This window comes from Eriocheir sinensis, chromosome 63 (genome assembly GCF_024679095.1).
Source record: "Eriocheir sinensis breed Jianghai 21 chromosome 63, ASM2467909v1, whole genome shotgun sequence".
In the NCBI taxonomy this organism is placed as follows: Eukaryota; Metazoa; Arthropoda; class Malacostraca; order Decapoda; family Varunidae; genus Eriocheir; species Eriocheir sinensis.
In genome coordinates, this window is record NC_066571.1 from 7,043,474 (window position 1) to 7,065,973 (window position 22,500).

At 44.8% G+C, this 22,500-nt stretch overlaps 1 protein-coding gene across 1 annotated transcript in view; it reads left to right on the forward strand.

The window, feature by feature from the left end:
* Positions 1 to 14,492, forward strand: part of LOC126986932 (thyrotropin-releasing hormone receptor-like) — a 75,519-nt gene extending 61,027 nt beyond the window's left edge. The window contains exons 6-7 of the mRNA XM_050843453.1: positions 11,049 to 11,163; positions 12,133 to 14,492. Coding sequence (XP_050699410.1) covers positions 11,049 to 11,163; positions 12,133 to 12,373 — 356 coding nt within the window. The 3' untranslated portion in view covers positions 12,374 to 14,492. The remainder of the gene's footprint in view (positions 1 to 11,048; positions 11,164 to 12,132) is intronic.
* Positions 14,493 to 22,500: the final 8,008 nt, after the last annotated feature.

Below are 22,500 nucleotides of genomic sequence, written 5' to 3' on the forward strand. Positions count from 1 at the left end.
ATAGATGGGGTAGACAAGGATAGGGGAAGAGATGGAGGGGAAAAAAAAGGGTGAGGAATGTAAGGGGAATGGAGGGAAGAGATACCTTAATGGAGGAGAATGATAATGGAGAGAGGAGGAAAGAGAAGGGAAAAATAAATGTGAGAGAGAGAGAGAGAGAGAGAGAGAGAGAGAGAGAGAGAGAGAGAGAGAGAGAGAGAGAGAGAGAGAGAGAGAGAGAGAGAGAGAGAGAGAGAGAGAGAGAGAGAGAGAGAGAGAGAGAGAGAGAGAGAGAGAGAGAGAGAGAGAGAGAGAGAGAGAGAGAGAGAGAGAGAGAGGAAATAGGAGTAAAGAATAATGGTAGGAAATGGAGGAGAAAAAGGAGGAAAATGGAGAGGAAACGTGGAAAATCATCCGTCTCTCCTCCTCCTCCTCCTCTTCCTCCTCCTTCTCCTTCTCCTCCTCCTCCTCCGCTTGTTACTCAGGAAACCGATGACTTTAACTGCCGTGAAGAAAAATGGAGCACACAGGAAGAGGAGGAGGAGGAGGAGGAGGAGGAGGAGGAGGAGGAGGAGGGGGAAGAGGAGGAGAAGGCAACAAACAAACATGGAAAGGCAGGCAACGGAAAGGCTATAGGCTCCTTACGAGGTTGCCCGCTCAAGTTGTCTAAATCTGCTCGTCAGGCATTGAAGTATGAAGATCTAAGTCCTTGCGTATGTCCATTCATTTCACTACTTATTCAACAAAGTAACGGTGAAGGAGTTTGATTTCCCATTCACTATTTCTGCGGGGAGGTTGTTCCAGTGGCGGATGACTCGGTTTAAGAAGAAAAAAAAAACTCCTGCCGATGTCTGAACCGGTTAAACATTACATCTAGTTCTTGGGTTATTTTCAAGCTCAAAAATCTTAAGTGATCAACGTTACTGACCTTCCTCGGGCAAATGAAAGCCTGCATCAAGCTCTTCGTGAGTCATGAGTCTGTTCCTACGTCAAGAGGGTCGGTCACTCAGGTCGTTTTACAAAGGTATCATCTCCATAGAGCATTGCTAAGGAGGAGGAGGAGGAGGAGGAGGAGGAGGAGGAGGAGGAGGAGGAGGAGGAGGAGGAGGAGACAGCGGAGGAACACTAGACCATTAGGGCACACAACACCGTTCACTATTATACACTACTTTAAGATCCATCAGGTAAGCAGGTTTAGCTCTTCTTAAAGGGGAGACTAACGTAATAACCTCTTTATACCCTAGGGCAGCGTAAATATGAAAGTGTTACGCTACTCTCCTCTAAAACGTTGTCAATTGCTCGTTTGCGTCAAGTATCATAGAAGGTAATTTGCTATGGTAAACTCTACGGGATCTTCCAACCCGATTTTATTAACAACCTTCCTATCCATCCTGACCTGGCCTGTTCTTGAAGGGGTCGATAATTTTGGCACTCTCCCCATGATTGCCAAGTCTGTTCCTCTCGTTCAAAACTATATCAGTAAACCAAGTAATGCGAAAGTCTCTCCTGAATCTGAAATGTGTTGAAATGCTGTTCTTCATCGTTTCGGCACTCATCCCGTGAATGCCAAACCTGTTCCTCTTCCTCTCACCCAGCAATCTATTAGTAAAAACAGGTATTGTCAAGGTATCTACTGAATCTGAATGGATGTAACCTGTTCTTGATTGTTTTGGTACTCACTCCATGAATGCTAAGTCTGTTCCTCTCATCCATCACTCTCTAATTAATCTGAATCTAAATTGATGTAAGTTGTTCTTGATATTCTTGGCCTCTCTCAATAACTAACTACCTAGCCATCTACTGAGTTTTTAAATAACTAACTAAACTACCTAACGAACTGCGTATATGAATCCACAACTCACTCTCTTAGTATAACAACTTTTGCCCAGACCTTTGCCGAATCTAAATTGATGGAACCTTCTGTTGAGGGTGCCGACCGGACGTTAAACCGAGGTGTTCCCAGATAAGAAAGGAAAGAAAGAAAGAGAGAGAGAAAGAAAAAGAAATAAAAACAATCACACAAAAAAGAAAGGAAGACAGGAAAAAAGGAAGGACAGAAGAAAGGTAACGAAGAAAAAGAAAGAAAGGAACAAGAGCAAAAATGAATAGAGCAAATCAAGAGAGAAAGGAGAATAAAAAGAACATAAAAAAAGAGAATAAAAGCGAGAAAGAACTTCGAAAATATGTGAGTAAGGGAAAGGAATGAGAGAACAACGGAAGGATAAAAGAAAAAATTAGTGAAAAATACGAGACAAAGAGAGAGAAAGAGAGAGACAGAGTGGCAAGAGAAGGGAGGAAGGGAGGGAGGGAGGGGGGGCAGGAAGTAGGGAGGGAGGAAAGGCACGGGAAGAATGAGAGTGGAGGAAATAAAATTGTGAGACATATTTATTAAGGAGGAAAATATTAAGGAGATAACTTAGGTCTGGTTAGGTTCCTTCCTCCTCCTCCTCCTCCTCCTCCTCCTCCTTCTCCTCCTCCTCCTCCTCCTCCTCCTCTTCCTATCTCTTCCTCCATCACTTCCTCTTCCTCTCTGCTTGTTTTTCTCTCCCTTTTTATCGTTCTTTTTATATCACATTTTATTCTCATGCATTCCCTTCCTTCCTTCCTCTTCCTTCTCTCTTTCTTATTCCCTCGCTTCCTTTTCCCTCCTTTTTTCTTTCCTTCCTTTTTATCCATCTTTCCTTTCTTTTCTCCTCTTTTCCGTCTCTCTTTTCCTCCCTTTCTCTTCCCTATCTCTTCACTCTCTACTATTTATGTAACTAAATATCTGACAATCTAACTTGCTCTATATTTAAATACCTGTCTAAATATATAAATGTTTATCTATCTGACTACCTCTATAACTAACAAATGAACATATTAATAAAGGAGGGGAAGGAAGGAAGGAAGAAAGGAAGGAATGTAGGGAGAAAGAAACAAATAAACAAAAAAGAAGGAAAATAATACAGAAAAAAAGAAAGAAAATAAGGAAGAGAAAAAGAAAGAAAAGGACGAAAGGATGAAAGGAAGGAAGGAAAGCGGAAAAAAAAGGAAAGTAGGAAGGATGGAAGGGAGGGGGTAGAAGGAGGGAAGGATGGAGGAAAGGAAGGAAGGAAGGAAGGAAGGAAAAAAGGAGGGAAGAGAGGAAAGAAGGAAGGATGAAAGGAAGGAAGGGAGGACGAAAACAAGGAAAGTAGGAAGGATGGAAGGAGGAAGGATGGAAGGAAGGAAGGAAGGAAGGAAGGAAAAAAGAGGGAAGAAAGGAAAGAAGGATTGTTGAAAGGAAGGAAGGGAGGACGAAAACAAGGAAAGTAGGAAGGATGGAAGGAAGGGGGGAGAGGGAGGGAAGGAGAAAGGATGGAAGGTAGGAAGGAAGGAAGGAAGGAAAAAAGGAGGGAAGAAAGGAAAGAAGGAAGGAAGGAATAGTCAAAAGCTTCTACAGAAAAACAGAAACTAACGTTAATAAAAATGCAAGTAAAATGTGGGAAAGTTCAAGGAAAGTTGTTGCGAAAAGGCGATAAGACCGTTAATTTTCCGATCCGTTTACGACTCCACCCTCCCCACCCCTACCCCCTTAACCTCCCCCCCTCCCCCCCCGCAGCTACGAGGGTCCGACCAGCGGGGCCCCCATTGGCTGAACGCTGCACCCTCTCAGCCAATCAACGAGCAGATCAGGGTCAAATGGGCGTGGCTTTACCGGTCTGCGTTTTAATATTGTGCTGTCGTGTGGAGGAGTTAAAGTACACACACACACACACACACACACACACACACACACACACACACATACACTCCCTCCATCTATCTAGTTATCTGTTTATCTCTATCTGTCTACCCATCTATCTATCTATCTATATTTCTCTCCGTCTGTCTGTCTATCTAACTATCTATATCTACCTATCTATCTGTCTAGGGGCGTGGAAGGGAAGTGGAATGTGAATTGATAGATGGAATGGGAGTGGAGCCAAATGGAATAGGAAAGAATGTTGAAGCGAACGAAGAATATGCAAGGAAGAGGGAATAGAAAGGCGGTGAAGAAGGAACAAATAACCTGTAGAAAAGATAAAAAAAGAACGAAGGAAGAAGAAGAAGAAGGAAGGAAGGAAGAGAAACAGGCGAAGAAAAAGAAAACTGGAACGTAAAAGAAATAAAAAAAAAGAAACCAGATAAATGAAAAAAAATACAAAGGAATGAATGTCTATCTATCTATCTATCTATCTATCTACCAGAACCTCATGTGACCTGCCATATGTAAAGCTTGAGTCGAATCTTGCTCCTAAAAGTAGCCACAAAAGCAGCCTGGCAGATCAAAAGGGCGCCTTACTCTGCCTCCTCGAGTGTAAGGAAATAGTTATATCCTTCACCGCATCGCTTGTTTCACTACACACACACACACACACACACACACACACACACACACACACACACACACACACACACATCGTCTTTCCACATGGTTAGGTTGGGCACGGATTCACGGAGGTCACGCATTTTTTTTCCTCGTGCATAAGTGGAAAGATTTATATATAAGTGTTTGGTTGTTTGGTTGTCTGGAGGCGTTCAGTTTCCGTGTATGTACGTGTTGTTGTATTTTTTTATCGTTCGTAGTCTGTGTTGTGATGAGAATAATAGTTTTTTGTGGTGGTTCTGTTTGGTTGTTTGGTTGGTTGGTTTGGTTGCCTTGAGCTGTTCAGTCTCCGCATGCATTTATTTTCTATATTTATTTATCGCCGACCTCTACGTTGTGTGATGAAGGTGATGATGTATTTTTGTCATTGTTCATCTTTTTGGTCTTATGGAAGGATGTTCATACAGGTACAAAATACACATTAAAACATCTTGCCTGAGTAACTGTGGATGATAATGTTTTCTTTTTGCTTGCTGTCCGTCTGTTTGTCTTTCGTTTTGGTCTGTTCCTAAAATATCTCAAAAAAGGATGTTTAGGTCCCAAATACACATGAGATCTTCCCAAATTGATAACTCACCAGGTTTAGGATTTCATATATATATACACCATCCCGTCTATATTTTTTTGCCTCCATTTCATTTAGGATTTCATATATATACACTGACCCGTCTATATTCTTTTGTCTCCATTTCAATTTCCAACGTGATTTTTCTCTCTTCAATCCTTTCCCTCCCTTTCCTCCGCTCCTCAAGGTAAAGAAAATCAGAATCTCTCATCACAAAAAACATTACGATTACAATACTGTCTTTTGATCACTGAAACTTGTCTCCAACACCATCCACCACCACCATCACCACCACTACTGCCACGACCATCACCAACACCACCACTACTACCACCATCACCACCACTACTACTACCACCATCACCACCCCCACCGCTGCTGCCTCTACCTCTTCTCCTCCACCTTATCAAATGTCCACCCTCGCACTCCACTATTTTTTATCACGAGAATCCTGCACGCCTATCATCGTTCTCGACAATCAGAAAACACCATCCCATTCCAACGATTTCAATTAACTCACCGGGAGACACACACACACACACACACACACACACACATCGCTCGACGTTCTCTTATTGTCCTTGTATTTCACGTTTTCCCGGAATTACGAACTTGAAAAGGAGGAGAAGAACGAATTGCCGCGATATGACTTGTAATACTTGAATCTTTGTCTGGGAGGAAAAAAAAAAAAAGATGACAAAGAGGAGAAAGGAAGACGAGGGAGAAAGAGAGACGGGAAGCGGGAGTCTGGACGGGAGGAAGAGAAGGTTGAAGAGAAATGTGTGTGTGTGTGTGGGGGGGGGGGGGGGGGGAAACGAGGAGGGAAGGGAATTTGGGGTCAGGAGGAAGCGGCAGAAGAGGAGGAAGGTAAGTAGGAGTCTGGATGGGAGGAAAAGGAGGAGGGACGGGAAGCGGGGGCCTGGAGGGGAAGGAGAGAAGGAAAGAAGAGAAGGGGTTTGGAGTGAAGGAAAAGAGGAGGAAGGAAAGAGAAGTGGAGATCAGGAGAGAGAGAGAAGGAAGAAAAGGAGGGAAGGAGAGGAGGAGTGTGAAGGGAAGGAAAGGAGGAGAGGAGGGAGAGAGGGAGGGAAGGGAAGTGGAGGTCTGGAGTGAGAGAAAAGAAGGAGAGAAGGAGAAGGGAGTGGGGGAGAAAAGGAACAGGAAGGAAGGGAGGAAGGAAAGCTGGGTTCAGGAAGGAGGAGGAGGAGGAGGAGGAGGAGGAGGAGGAGGAGGAGGAGGAGGAGGAGGAGGAGGAGGAGGAGAGAGGAGGAGGCAGGAGGAAGTAAGAGAAAAATGATTGTCATATATATTCCTGTCTTTTGTCTAACTCTAACAGGAGGAAGAGTAGAAGGAGAGAGGAAGGGAGGGGGGACAAGGAAGATGGATGAGGAGGGAGGTAAAGAAAGAGAAGACAATTAGAGGAAAGACTATTAGAGAGAAAGAACTGTCTGTCTATCTTTCTGTGTGTGTCTGTGCCTGTCCCTTCTTGTCCAGTCTCACACACAAAAGAAACAGATAAGCGCAACAGACTTCCTCTCCTCATCCCTTCGCTGAATCCTAACAATATGGTCCAACTCTTATCAATCTCTACCTCAAGGCTTCTACTCCTTCAGCCTCTTTCCAACATGTTTTCCCTCTTCCACCTGTTCCCTCCACCCCACCTGACCTACATGTTTTTCCTCTTCCACCTGTTCCCTTAACCCCACCTGACCCCTCCCCCCTTCCTCTAACGACCCTCTCATCCACCCTACCAGCCCCCTTATCCCCCTTTACAGAACCCCTTCATCCACCCTTCCAGCCCTCTTTCCCCAAACCAAACCCATCATCCCACCCTCACCATCCCCCTCATCCCCCCACCAACCACTTCCTCCCTTCCTCCAACCCCCTCACCCCCCTTACCACACACACAAACAGCACAATAGAAGCATATAACAATGGACTTGGGTACACGCCCCCCCAATATCCCCCCTCCCCCCTTCTGATGTACAAGCACGTGTCCTTGGTCTATACTAAGCTAAGTAGCCTCCAGGATTCAGTTACCTTGAGTAGCCTTCGAGTTCAAACGTTGCTGGGTTTAAAGGGAGGACGCGAAGGTTGCCAGCGAGCGGGGTAATGTGATTTGTTTCCTTAGGTTCTGTAACTCGAGATTTTTTTTAGCTGTTTTTGCTCCATTTACTGTTTCTCGTTCATAGTTTATTTTTATTTTTTTTTATTATAGAGGTAAGGTTAGGTGAGTTATGGTTAGGAGTGTACATGCCATCCACTGAAAACTGAAACACACACACACACACACACACACACACACACAAGGCCGTACATAACATCAATTTTTTTTTACATTAAAGGAAACAGCTCAGGGGCGGGAAAAAAAAGGCACGCTAAGAGCTTCTCCTGTAAAAATAAGTGAACGGACGTTGAAGTGAACGAAAAAAAGAAAACATTAAAACTACATAAAAAAAAACACGAGTCACCACAAGGAACAAAGTAAACCAGACCGGTACAAAAAAAAAAAGCAGTAAGAGAGAGAGAGAGAGAGAGAGAGAGAGAGAGAGAGAGAGAGAGAGAGAGAGAGAGAGAGAGAGAGAGAGAGAGAGAGAGAGAGAGAGAGAGAGAGAGAGAGAGAGAGAGAGAGAGAGAGAGAGAGAAAGAGAGAAATATAAAAAAAAAAAAAAAAAATAGAACCAGAAATACCCTTGAAAGAAAAAGAAACTGACTGGGGACATGAGAAAGGAGGGAGGGAGGGAAGGGAAGGGTAGGGAAGGGAAGGGAAGGGAAGGGAAGGGAAGGGAAGGGAAGGGAAGGGAAGGAAGGGAAGGGAAGGGAAGGGAAGGGAGAAAGAAAGTGAGGAAAGAAAGAAAAGAAAGAAAGAAGGAGGAAAGAAAGAAGAAAAGGAAGGAAGGAAGGAGGGAGGAAAGGAAGGGAGGGAAGGAGGGAGAGAAGGGAGGGAGGGGAGGGAGGGAGGGAGTGGAAGAAAACGAGGAACACATGAAAGAGGACAAGACAGCAAAGGAGAGATAAAATTCAGCCTGGAAATAGATGAGGCAAGGCGAGATAAGACATAAGAGAAGCCGTGGATGCCAAAAAAGAAAAAAAATCAGAGGGGGTTAAATTGCTTCCTCTCTCGACCTGAATATTGGCGGAGAAAATAAAAGAACCTTGTAAAATAAATCCGCCTTAATTTTTTTCTTGCCTCTTCAGTGATCGAAAGCTTCATCGAGATAACAAGGGAATTAATATAAGACCGGACAGCAAATCGAAGACAAGCAAAAAAATAAATAAATAACGAACGCCATTGCTCTCCGATGTATTTTTCCTATTATTTTTTCTTTCTTTCATATATTGTTCTGAGGGGAAAAGTTTGTTAGTGAAAGTACATTGTGTTGTGAATGATGGTGTGTGTGGGGGAGGGAGGGGGAAGGGAGAGAAGGAGGAGGGTGTGAGGGAGAGGGGGAGGAGTATGTGTGTGGAGGGAGAAAGTGTGTGTGGGAGGAGGAAGTATGTGGAGGGGGAGACAGAGATATGTGGAGGGGAGACAGTATGGGGAATGGGGAAGAGAGGAGGTGGAGGAGGGGGAAGAGATAGTGTGGGTGAGAGAGGGGAGAGAGTTTGGGGGTGTGGGGGAGGGTTAAGAGGAAGAGAGAAGGAGGAGGGGGAAGAGATAGTGTGTTTGAGGGAAAAAGGGGAGAGAGTTTGGGGGTCGGGGGGGTTAAGAGGAAGAGAGAAGGAGGAGGGGAAAGAGAGTGTATGGGAGGGAGAGAGGGGAGAGAGTTTGGGAGGTCGGGGGGGGGGGGGTTAAGAGGGAGAGAGAGAATGTGTTTATGAGGCCAAGAATACCATCACTACCCCACGGGACTTCCCCTAACCCTGACCCACTCGCCTTTCACCGTGTATCCTTTCATATTTCCCTACATCAAAATAACTCTTCAAAGGCTATGTATACCTAGAAAACAGTTCCCTTTGTGGCGCTAATATCATCCGAAACACAGACTTTTTATAACGAGGGGGACTCTATTATGTTAGTCGAGGTTGTTGTGTTGTGATGCTCCTCGTATGATCCTTAAATGTGATCTCTTGTCCAACTGAAAGAGGAGGGAAGGTCGACCCACACTCTCCTCCCTATGTACTTGTTTGATACCTGTCCTCTGTCTTGTCATCTTGGTATCGTCCGTGGAAAATGCTACTTGTTATTCCTCCTCCTCCTCCTCCTCCTCCTTCCACTCCTACAGACACTTCTCTTCCTTTCCTTTTTTTTCTCCCTACTGTTTCTCCACCTCCTCTTAATATTTCTCTTGCTCCTCCTCGTCACCCTCCTCCTCCTCCTCCTGCTCTTCCTCCTCCTCCTCCTCCTCCTCCTCCTCCTCCTCCTTCCACTCCTACACACACTTTCCTTCCGTGTCCTTTTTTTTCTTTCTTCCTATTGTTTCTCCACCTCCTCCTTTTCATATTTCTCTTTTTCCCTCACACTCCGAGACATGCTCCTCTTTCTCCTCCTAGTCACCCTCCTCCTCCACCTCCTCCTCTTTCTCCTCTTCCTCCTCCACCTCCTCCTCTTTCTCCATGCGCTTTATCTTTTCCCTTTCCTGTTTTGTTTTTTTTCTTTTTAACCTCGACTTTTGATTATTGTTCATATTCTTATTGTTTTCTTTTTCCTCCTCCTTCTTCTTTTTTTCTTCTTCTTCATAATTTTCTTACTCTTTTTCTCTTTCTTCTTTTTCCTCCTCCTCCTCCTTCTTCTCCTCCTCCTCCTCCTCCTCCTCCTCCTCCAGTTTCTCTTCCTCTTCTTCCTCCTCCTTCTCCTTTATCCAATTTTTCATCCTTCTGACGCAATCACTGTCCGATTGGGAAAGACGCAAAGAAGGAAGAAAGAAGATAAGGAAGGGGAAGAGGAGGAGGAGGAGAAAGATGAGGAAGAGTTTCTTTTAAACAAACTTCTTATTTTCGATTATTTTAAAATTTCCTTGTGTGAGTGAGGTCAAGGACGAACACACACACACACACACACACACACACACACACACACACACACACACACACACACACACATACACACACACACACAATAATTACTGACTTTTCAAGGACAAATGGACGAACTAACAACAAATACCTGATTTATGAACGGCCGTGTGTGTTGCTTTATGAGCGTGTGAAATTGTGATGGTGATTGTGTGCTGGTGGTGATGGTGGTGGTGGTGGTGGTGGTAGTGGTGGTGGTGGCGGTATGTGGTATGCAGCAGTGTGGAGTATAATGGTGTGTGTGTGTGTGTGTGTGTGTGTGTGTGTGACCTCCACCGGCATCACTACGCAGTAAACATTATCCTGCAACGTCACGCCACGCGGTACACCAGGTATACCCGGTGCGTTCGCCAATTAGTACGCTGCCCCCAGTTAGTACGCACTCCCATCATAAAATAAAAAGGAAACTAAAATTGAGGTATGAAAATAAACTAATATCAAACCAGATTAATTTCCTTTCATTATTTCGACGGCAAATTATTTTTTTTTCAACGCGGCAAAGTTTTACGGTATCTTTTTTATTTATATTTGATGTGAGAACGAAATGGAGCCGTGCGTCGGAATTGGCACGGTGCACTTATATAATGACGGGCGGCGGTGAGTGGTGACCTGACCTGACCCTTCACCTGAGCAGACCGCGAGGTGGAGAACGTTGGGAAAGGCCTCTGTTATGCAATGGATTAATGGTGACGATGATGATGATGAGGAGGAGGAGGAGGAGGAGGATAGTGATTGTGATGATGGCCATGACGATAAAGATAATAGTGATGATAATGATGATGATGATGATGATGATGATGATGGAGGAGGAGGAGGAGGAAGACGATTTTGATGATGGGAATGATAATGGTGAAAACGATGATGATAATAATGACAATGATGACGATCATGAGGAGGAGGAGGAGGAGGAAGATAAAGATAATGGTGATGATGATGAGGAGGAGGAGGAAGACGATGATGATGATGAGGAGGAGGAGGAGGAAGATAAAGATAATGTTGATGAGGAGGAGAAGGAGGAGGAGGAAGACGATGATGATGAATATAATGATGATAACAATGATAATGATGGTGACGTAATCTGCTCTCTCTCTCCCTCCCCCTCAGTCCTGTCGTACACCAGTAAGAACCCTCGCAGCATCCTGTCCACTCGCACTCAGTACTCGATCACCAAGATGCTGCTTCTCATCTCCACCGTGTTCATCATCCTCAACTTGCCCAGGTGAGTGGCGGCGGCGGCGGTGGTGGTGGCGGTGGTGATGGTGGTGATAGTGGTAGGCAGGGATGACTACATATGATGATGATGAAAGAGAAAGTATAGTGATGTTGAGGAGGTTGGTAGGAATGGCGATGATGCTGACAGGAGAGGAGGAGGAGGAGGAAGAGGAGGAGGAGGAAGAAGATATGGCCGTGGCTGTGGTCTTGGCGAGAGAGATGAACGGGAGAAAAGTAATGGAGAAGGGAGCAAAAAGTGGAGAGATTGAGATATTTGTAAGAGGGAAGGGGAACAGGAAACCAGAGGAGCGAAGAGGGAAGGGAAGGGTTGCAGGGAGTCAGAGGGCGGGGTGGCGGAATGCAGGGGGCGGTGAAGAATGAAGGGGAAGGCAAGGAGAGGAAAAAGAATACGGTAATTTGTGGGAAGACGGACGGAGAGTTGTGGCTGAGAGGACAGTCGTGAGGGAAAGAAGAGGGGAAAAGAGAGGACAAGGAGGAATCAGAAAGAGACAAGAGGAAGGGACAGAGAAAGGCACAAAAAGGAAAGGACTTAAAAGGGATGAGGAGGGAAGGTACAGAAGAGGAGGAAACAGATAGGAAATTCACTCAGAGGAAGAGAAAAACAGGAAGGCACAAGAACGGAAGGAGATAGTTGAGGTGAGGAGGAAGGAAAGGTAAGGAGACAGAGGAGGGAACAAAGGGGAAGGAGACGAGGGGGAGGAAGGAGGAGGCAGGAAGAGGAAGGGATGAAATTGTGCCAACTCACTAACAAGACACAAACTTCCACTATGCATTCATGATTTATTGCTCCTTTCTGCCCTTGACGGCCGTGCTCCCCTCCCGGCAGCCTCTCCCTCACTCCCGCCCACTGTGCCGTACACTTCGTAACGAATCTTCCTTTTTGCTTATAAAGTTATCGGGTCGGTGGGGCTTGCAGGGCCAAGGCACACCAGTAATCACCCTCCTGCTCCCACAGCCACGTGATCCGGGTGCACGCCTTCCTCAGCAGCCTGTGGGGCAGCGAGCAGGAGGCGGACGAGGTCACCATGTGGAACCTGCAGCAGCTCTTCATGCAGCTGCAGTACACCCACTTCAGCATCAACTTTGTTTTCTACTCTACCTGCGGCGCCACCTTCAGGAAGTGTCTCTTCCAGCTGCTGCCCACACGGCTTCGCACCTGCTGCCGCAGGAGTCCCAACTCTCAGCGGTACCAGTAGGCATGGTAGGCAGGGACGCGCGGGCCCTGCGTGGCGTGTGCTGCTGTGTTTCCCTCCAGGTGCTGGTCAACACCTGGGGCAAGTCTTTGTTTGGTTGTGACTCCTGCTCAGTCGCTGGGACGAGGCGGATCAACTGACATCCGCCCCCGCGGTAACTAGCTGTGCTGGGGAGCAAGGCGGAGGGCGGCGAGGACCCGCGACTACAGCTCCCGCACGGCAAATAGTCAAAAGTCGTGGGGTGAACAATGCTGCAGGCGGCGGGGAACCTCAAGGGACCACCGCACGGCAAGGATCCAAAACTGTGGCGATGACCGAAGCGGCGGCGGGAGGGAGCCTCAGGTGCCCTGATGCCTCCAGGCTGCCGAAAGGCCGCCATTATCTTCCTACAGACGTTTTCTGCGTCAATGCCTCGCTTCAACCCGTACCTTCCCGAGGCCTGCTATCAACTCCCTCCATACGGCCACGATCCATTCTACCCTCGTCCCCTCAGTGGCAATGTTCGGACCTTCGCGTCTTTGCCTACACACCTCTCTGGTCCCCTGACACTTAAGAGTAAAAGTGGAGGGCGCGGATGGTGACTGAGCCATTTCCAGGGAACACAATGATGCGCCCCGGTTCCTGTTTCTATTCAGGGCGCGGGGAATAAAACAGAAACCCACTTAACACTTTGGAAAGGGGTTCTTCCTAACAGACGCGAGGACGAAGGAAGTGAAGGGTGCGATATCGCAATATCCAACTCATAGTAGGAAGAAGGGATAAGTGGACGGGAGTGCCAGGCGGGAAGGATGAAACAAAGAGGCAGTGGTGTAAGCGGGCAGTGGAGGAGGTGGTGATGTGATGGTAGTGAAAGGTCGGTGAAGATGAGAAACCAACCACTCGGCCCATCATGACGCTCGTGTTTAATGGGATTATACGCCGTGACTGGCTGATTACTGGCCAGGAGCAAAGAGAATGAGGAGGCGAGGCGCTTTCCAGGTACAAAAAAAAGAGTGAAGCACATGATGGAAACGAACCACGCTAATGAGAGAGAGAGAGAGAGAGAGAGAGAGAGAGAGAGAGAGAGAGAGAGAGAGAGAGAGAGAGAGAGAGAGAGAGAGAGAGAGAGAGAGAGAGAGAAGCAACAAGCGAGCAACTAATACCAGCTACCTTCGGAGCCGCAATTCACAATCCGGGAACGTGTCCAGTGAACGGAAAATCATGATCGGATGGGAGGTCAACGGTTGGCTGGGCGGCATTGTTCGCCTGTGAGAATGAGGACGATTTTTTTTTTTTTTTCACCCACGAAGTTCTTCCCACAAATCAAAACTATCATGTACGGTCGCTGGTAAGGGTATCAATCATTTCTCCGGATTTTAGACTCATAATTCACTTGGTTCCTTCCGCGTAGCCCGTCAATCCTCTCCCAAACACACACACATCCGGATTTTATTCATTTATTTGTTTTTTTTACAACATAGGAGACAGCTCAAGGGCACAAGAAAAGGAAACAATAATATTTTTTTTACAACAAAGGAGACAGCTCAAGGGCACAAAAAAAAGGAAACAATATTTTTTTTTCTTTTACAACAAAGGGATTGCCCGTTTTGTTTTGTGTTCTCATACCGTCAACAGAAGTGTGTTTTTTCTATTTTCCTTACGTCATCACCAAAACATGTAAGCCAAAACAACAAAACAATTAACCGAACAAAACCACTCACGAAAAAATAATTACCAGAGAAATTTAACTATTCACCAAAAAAACAACTTACCAAAACTTAAAAGAAACAAAGAAGGCAACCAACCAAATATTCAACAAGTACACTAAACGCAGAACAACAATTCAATAAACAAAAAAAATGAAACAAACAAAACATTCAACAAGAACACAAAACGTTAAAAAAAAGCCTTCAGTAATAAACATTTTCATTTTCGCATTACTCCCTTCCTGGGTCTGATTCTCTCTCTCTCTCTCTCTCTCTCTCTCTCTCTCTCTCTCTCTCTCTCTCGTACCTTTCTTTACCTCTCGTTTAACAATTTATCCGAACTTCTTCTCTAAATATGTAAGATGCAAACCAAACGAATATACATAACAAATTTCAATAGTAAACATTTTTCCGATTCACAATGCCCGCTTCCTGGAGTTGCATTCTCTCTCTCTCTCTCACACACACACACACACACACACACACACACACACGGCGAATGAAAGTGCAGTTTTACCAGACACTGACAGCCTCATCACCAAACGTTTAGAAAGTTAACTAAATGTAAAAAAAAAAAAAAAAAAAAAAAAAAAAAAAAAATAACAGGCACTTTGGAAGACTCACTCCCCGCTTTCACGGCTTGATATATATTTTTTTTCTATTCCTGGTATAGCGAATGGAAGCGAAGTTATACCAAATTTTCATCACCAAAACAACAAACGAACGATTAGTAAGTGTACTAACTAATTAACCACGGCACCAAAGCAATTAAGCACCAAACATTCGCACTCAGAACGCCCGTCCAGTCCTGTCCGCTTTTAATGCAGGATTTGAAGAAACTATTTTGTATTCCATTAATTAGCCCGACATTTTAATTTCTGATCCGCTCGCCCTCCGCGCTGAAACGTATTTTCGAAAACGCTCGCCGGCTACTGATGGAAAAAGGTACGGTGGTGTCGCTACATTCGGGGACCGCCGCTGCCGACAAGAGCTGTGAAAGACTTCCTGTCATGCATTGCCTTTGAAACCCACGAAATAAACCATTGGGGAAGGACAAAGATTAAAATGAATATATCGCAAGTCCACATCCGAAAGTGACCGCTCTTTTTGCTCACTTTTCCAATTTTTATTTTTTATTTTTTTTATAGAAGTGCTAGCGTGCGTTTTTTGTTTTTCCTTACTTTTGCCTTTGAATTTATTCCTTTACTAAAATTAATATCGATAGTCGCCATCCGAAACTAATCTCTCTTGTGGTCACTCTTAACTTTCTTTTATAGTAGTGCTAATGGGACTTTTTTTCTGCCCTTGAGCTGCTTCCTTTACTATAAAAAAATATCAGCGTTACTGCATTCACGGGAGCCTTGCCAATAAGTTATAAAGCCTTCCTCACATACACTGCTTTTCATAAGGGCGGAAGAATTAGGCTAAAATGATTATAGACTTTACTGCATTCACGGGACCCCTGCCAAAGAGTTTTAAGGCCTTCCGGTCATACATTGCTTTCTATAAGGGCGAGAAAATAAATTAATAGTATTGGAAATGTTTAAAACGAATATCGAAACGGTCTCAAAGGTACGGGCGCCTGAGAGGAGATGGAATTCAATACATTTGCAAGATGTTTTGACTTAATGCAACGGACGAATTCCAGGCGCTTTGAAAATAGGTGGGATAGTTCCGAGGCCAACAGTCCAAACACACACACACACACACACACACACACACACACACACACACACCTGCTGGACAGTTACACTACTTATCACACCCAATATATTCTTTTTTATTTCCTCTTCCGCGCTACAAATTTTTCGGTACTTCACGGCGAGCGAATTGCGGTAACGAGCGGAAACGAAATTAGCGAATCCTGACCATGAGTCCAACGTCCCATTACACTCATTTTCCCTTCGTCTCCTTCCTAATTATGCATATCAGCTATACCACCGACGAGAGAGAGAGAGAGAGAGAGAGAGAGAGCGTATATACAGGTGTTGGCACGCAGGTATCCGATATGCAAATGAATCGGGGTTTCGACTTACACTGCAGGTGGCTGATGGCAGAAATGATCAGTCACCTCTCTCTCTCTCTCTCTCTCTCTCTCTCTCTCTCTCTCTCTCTCTGATCTACCTGTCTATTTACCTGTCTATCTGTCTATCTATATATCTACCTATCTATCTGTATATCTATCTATCTATCAAACAATCTATCTATCTATCTCCCTATGTCTATCTATCTATAATTAAATACCAATCTGTCTATCTTCCTTTTTACATCAAAGGAAGCAGTTCAAGGGCAAACACAAATGAAACAAAATACCCCGCTAAGCATTGTCTAAATACCTGCCTATCTATCTATCTATCTACCTATCTGCCTATCTATCTCCCTTGCAAATTTGCCTCACAGAATCCCGAACACGCCAATTACCACCCATTTGTTTGAGCTTCCCCTGAAACGCTCACCTGTAAAAGAGAAACAGGTAAAAGGGAAATCATGTAAATAGAGAGAGAACATGAAATCAATTAGTCCCTCTTCTTCCCTCTTCCTCTTCCTCTCCCTTCGAAGCGTCGTTACCGGAGGGCTCTGAAGCAACGCACAAAAGAACATACACATACACACGCTTGCCTGCATTTCAAGAGGCGCGTAGATGTGTGTGTGTGTGTGTGTGTCTGTCTGTTCGGATTATCGGTGTTTGTATTTAACGAGATCGTGTACTGAGCGTTAACGAAGTGCATGTGTGTATATATATTCCATTTGTATGTCTACGCAAGTCTATTTGTGGTTTAATAAGCGTGTGGGTGTCTTATTATTCCTGTCTTTGTTTTTCTATCAGTAGTAGTGGTGCTCCCGGTACGGTTTGGTTCCCTTTTCGTTATGGTCCCCACGCGTGCCCCGGCATAGATATATTTTTCTACCTCCGTCGTGTGTGTGTGTGTGTGTGTGTGTGTGTGTGTGTGTGTGTGTGTGTGTGTGTGTGTGTGTGTGTGTGTGTGTGTGTGTGTGTGTGTGTGTGTGATTTTGTACATAAGTGTCTGCGTGTTTGTAATAATAATAATAATAATAATAATAATAATAATAATAATAATAATAATAATAATAATAATATAGGCGACGATTAATAGGGTATTGTAATTATGATTATATTATTACTATTATTACCATTATCATCATTAGTGATGTCATATTACTCGGCATGCACTGGGTTAAAGATCTGTTCTGTAAAAATAAAGGAAAGAGATGATATAAAATGTAAGTAGAAAAACAGTATTATGGTAATGGGAAAGAGCTAGCGAGTCATTTTCTTCACAACAAAAAGGGGAGGGGGAGTCCACGCCACACACACGGAGGGGCAAGGCTGTGCTGTAGAATGTGTGGCTCCGGTCAGCACGAGACTGATGCGACGCCCAGTGTGACTCGCGGGTCGAGGAGCATCAATGGGAGTGCGATCAAACGTAAGGAGACATCACCGTGACATCAGAACCCAAGCCACCAAGGTATTCAGCGCCGCTCCTCCACAATAACGACCAATGGAGCGGGTACGGCAGGTAAGGGATGCTGCCGGTGCCCAGGTGTGTCAGGTGCGCCAAGGCTTAACTGAGGCTGCCGGTGCCCAGGTGTGTCAGGTGCGCCAAGGATTAACTGAGGCTGCCGGTGCCCAGGTGTGTCAGGTGCGCCAAGGATTAACTGAGGCTGCCGGTGCCCAGGTGTGTCAGGTGCGCCAAGGCTTAACTGAGGCTGCCGGAGATGTCTGAGGCAGGTGTTTTCTCTTGGCCGGTTGTGAGCGTTCTGGGAGGAGGTTTGTCTTAGGGCAGCGAGGCTCACGTTGATATAAACTGCAGTATTTCACCGACTTCCACGTTATTTCTGTGTTCTTGAAGGCGACACTAATGATACGTCTTGGGCAGGTGTTCTCTCTTAGCTGGTTTAGAGCTTTTTAAGGGCGGCGTTGTCATAGAGAAGGAAGTCTCATGCGGATACGTCTTCTATGACATTATTTAGTATTTTATCCCTTTGACTTTGACTAATAATCCATGCGAAACATCACGGAGTATAACATTTCCAGAAAGAAAATCCACGTTCACCCGGTAGCAGCGACGGGCCAAATTTGTGCCATGATATAAACCCCCAATAATAGATAATACATAATCTGATCACAAATGCTTTGATATATATTATGAAATGGTTTGTGTGAGGGGTGATTTTTCTCATTTTTCTCGCTTAGAGGGACCATTAAGAAACATGATCCCCGCTGCTACTCTGAAATGTCCTCCCAAAAGAGATCCCACAAGATTATATTACTTCATTACAAATTGTAGGGGTTTACGGACCTTCCATCTTGATTTTGTGTTACTCAAGTCGTCATTGATGGAACCGAGTGACCCGTCCTGGCCGCCTTTGTGTTGGGAATTGATCCCACGGAAGTCATCTCCTTGGAAGTTTCAGAACTGCCTTGCCGCGGGACCCTTCAAATCACACCAATTTCGAAGACTTTTTTTGATAATGACAGTGCATGTGTGTGTGTGTGTGTGTGTGTGTGTGTGTGTGTGTGTGTGTGTGTGTGTGTGTGTGTGTGTGTGTGTGTGTGTGTTATGTAGATTAGCGACATGTTTGGTGGCCATATTTGTTTCATCCTTTATCACAATGTCAACGCGCCCGACAGTGTTCCTCCTGTCGTCCGAGTGTCGTCGCTGTCCCTCCGTCTGTGGGTATGTCGCCGCTTCCTGCGCCTCGGATTCATGTCTCGTTGCGTGTTTCCAAATTTACAATGTTAATAAAAGACATTTTTCTAATAGGCCTTTTTGTGTCCCTCCTAACCTAATGGATGGTGATGAGTATTTTACATTCACTAAAGAGGAGGAGGAGGAGGAGGAGGAGGGGGAGAATAAACAAAGAAAAAGAACAAGAACAAAAACATGACCAAAAACAAGAATTAGGAAAACAAGAATAATAACGAGAACGAGAAAAATGCGCAGCGCCACCACCAACGGCAACAACAACAACAACAACAACAACAACAACAACAACAACAAGATCCACCAACATGTAAACTTGAAGCTGATGAACACACACACACACACACACACACACACACACACACACACACACAGGAGGTAACGAGGAAGGTCACGCAGTGTATAGCTGTATAATGAATGAAAGTCGATGAGGCAGTTCGTTATTAATTAAGGGTCTATTACGAATTACTCAGAAAATTCTTCATTAATTAAACGCAAGGTCACGTGGTTATTAAAAATCTCTCTTTCTATATCTATCTGTTTTCTGTCTGTCTATCTATCTATCTATCTATCTCTCTATTTTTTTTTTTCGGAGCAGCTTCAAGCGGGTGTTGTTGTTGTTTTCCCCTTGAACTGCCTACCTTACTGTTAAAAAATCTATCTATCTATCTATCTATCTATCTATCTATCTATCTGTATTGTTGTTATTGTTGTTGTTGTTGTTGTTGTTGTTGTTGTCATCATCGTCAATTCACGGGTAATTATTCCTTTCTTTCTTTCTTTCTTTCTTTCTTTCTTTCTCTCTCTCTCTCTCTTCCTTCCTTTCCCTCGCCCTTCCTTCACACTGGACACAAGGGACGGAGGGGAACATTGCCTCCCTTCTCTCTCTCTCTCTCTCTCTCTCTCTCTCTCTCTCTCTCTCCAACCCATCCCTTTGTTCCCTCTCCTCGTTTCTTCATCCCTCCTTCCCTCCGTCTCGTGGCATCTCCTCTCTTTTCCTTTCTCTTCTCCCTCCATCTTTCACATCTCTTCCTTCTTCCCTTCTTCACATCATCTCGCCTTCCCTTCTCCTTTTTCCTTCATCGTCTCCCTCCATCTTCTCTTTTTTTTCTCTTCCTCACCTCCTTCCCTTCCTCATTCCTCTTCAGCCCTTTTCTTCCTTTTTTATTCTATCTTTTACTCTACGCTTTTCTCCTCCTTTCTTCTTCTCCCTCTTCATTCTCTTCATCACTTTCCTCGCCTCTCCTTCTCTCTCCTTCTCCTCTCTCTCACCCTCTTCCTGTATTTAATCTTTCTTCCACTTCGTCTTTCTCAATATTCTTCACTTCTCTATGTTCCCAATTCTCTTCCCTCCCTTCCTATTTTCTCTCTTCTGCCCCATTTCTTCCTCTCCCTTTCCCTCCTCTTATTCTACTCACCTTTCACATCTTCCTCCCCTCCCCTTCCCATTCTCTTCCCCTCCCTATCTCTCCCCTTCCCTTCTCCCCTCCTGACTCACATCCCTCTTCCACTTTCTCTTCTCCCTTTTCCTCCTGGTCTCCTCGTCTTTCCTCCTCATCTTCCTCCCTCCCTTTCTCTTCCCTCCCTCCTCTCTCCCCTCCGCCCCCCTCATCATTAAGCAGTAATTAGGCCGATGGGTTGAACAAGAAGCCATCATCCCACGTAATCTGAACTGCACAAGTGATTCATCAAGTCCAACTGCAGTGAGCGCTCTCTCTCTCTCTCTCTCTCTCTCTCTCTCTCTCTCTCTCTCTCTCTCTCTCTCTCTCTCTCTCTCTCTGATTATTATTATTATTATTATTATTATTATTATTATTATTATTATTATTATTATTATTATTATTGCAACACTAGATTTTGAAGGGTATGAAAAGTATGGCATTTTAAAACACTCTCTCTCTCTCTCTCTCTCTCTCTCTCTCTCTCTCTCTCTCTCTCTCTCTCTCTCTCTCTCCCTAGCACCAGTCATGTACCGTAAATGCTTCCAACACGCCTCTTTAAGTTTTCCTTTGAGAGATTTGCACAATTTTCCGGTCGAATCAAAGCTTTACTCGCCTTTTTCCAAACGCGAGAAAAGCTTCAAATTAAGCCCCAAAATAACGTGACCCTCAAAAGACTTATTCAGCCTTCACGAAAAAGAAAGAAAAAAAGTGGACGTGAAACAACTCGTGGATAAAAAATAAAAAAGCAAAGAAAAAAAACATGGTGAAAAGTATGATTATTTTTCCTTTGAATTAATTTGTGTTTAGAAAGTACGGCGGCGGAAATTATGATGATGATGATGATGATGATGATGATGATGATGATGATGATGATGATGATATGTATGGCTGCGGTTTCCAGGTTCACCTAAGCCTACTCAACCAATTAAACTTACAGGTAAAACTTTATGTATGTCCGTATGTGTGTGTGTCTGTATGTGTGTGGGAGGGGAAAGCCTATGAATTATCTACGGGGGCTGAGCGACTCCAAGGGGGGGGCAGTGGTGGTGGTGGGGAGCATTGAGATACCTGAGGTGCAAAGGAGTAATAATTGACAGGTGAGGATGAGGCGTGAAGGAAAACCATAATTAATTCCAGCCAGGTGTGAGTGTGTGGAGGAGGAGGAGGAGGAGGAGGAGGAGGCGGAGGAGGAGGAGGAGGAGGAGGAAAAGAAGTATGAATGCAAGAGGGAAGGTTAGTACAAAGCGAAGTGGGAAAACGAAGCGAAGAAAAAGAATGAATGAAGGTGAAAGGGAACTTGAGACGTGTGTGTGTGTGTGTGTGTGTGTGAGAGAGAGAGAGAGAGAGAGAGAGAGAGAGAGAGAGAGAGAGAGAGAGAGAGAGAGAAAGAAAGATAAGGCAATGAAGAAGGAAATATGGAGATAGGACGAGAACCACCACCATCACCACCACCATCATCACCACCATCATCACTACCACCATAACCACATCGAACACGTCATCACCACCATCACCACCACCACCACCACCACCATCACCACCATCATCACCACCACCATAACCACATCGAACACGTCATCACCATCATCATCACCACCACCACCACCACTCCAGTACGATACAAACACCTGAATAACGTTGGGCTGTTTGTTTACACGTCACCAACACACACACACACACACACACACACACACAAACAAACTCCTCTATCATGACCGTTCTTTTCTGTTTGCTTATATGGGTGAACTGCTGAGCGGAAGGAGTTGGTTGTTTGTTTGTTTGTTTGTTTGTTTGTCTGCTTTCGGATTTTTTTTCCCATTGCGCTGTTTCTTCTACTGTAAAAAAAAAATGAATAAAAAGGAAACCACAATACTACCTCACATTTTCCTTTATATATACCCACAATAAATAAAATCAAATTCTCCTATCTATGAAGAAGAGATGGGAGTACTCAACAAGGCAACATCCGTGAAGGAAAACCCAAGCGTCAACAACACCAAGAAAGGCTCAGTATCACACCAACCACACCTTCAATAGCTCATTACCACACCTTCCACCTCCCACACTTAAAACACAACGAGTAACCTTGTACAGATGTGAGGGTAATGGAAAACAAGACAAACGAACCCTCCCACACGTCTATAATGGCAGAAGCAACCGTGTCACAACCTCATTCTCTCCCCACAGCCGTGAAATACATACAAACACACTGAGTAACCTTGTACAGATGTGAGGGTAATGGAAAACAAGACAAACGAAGCCTATACCAAGGACTC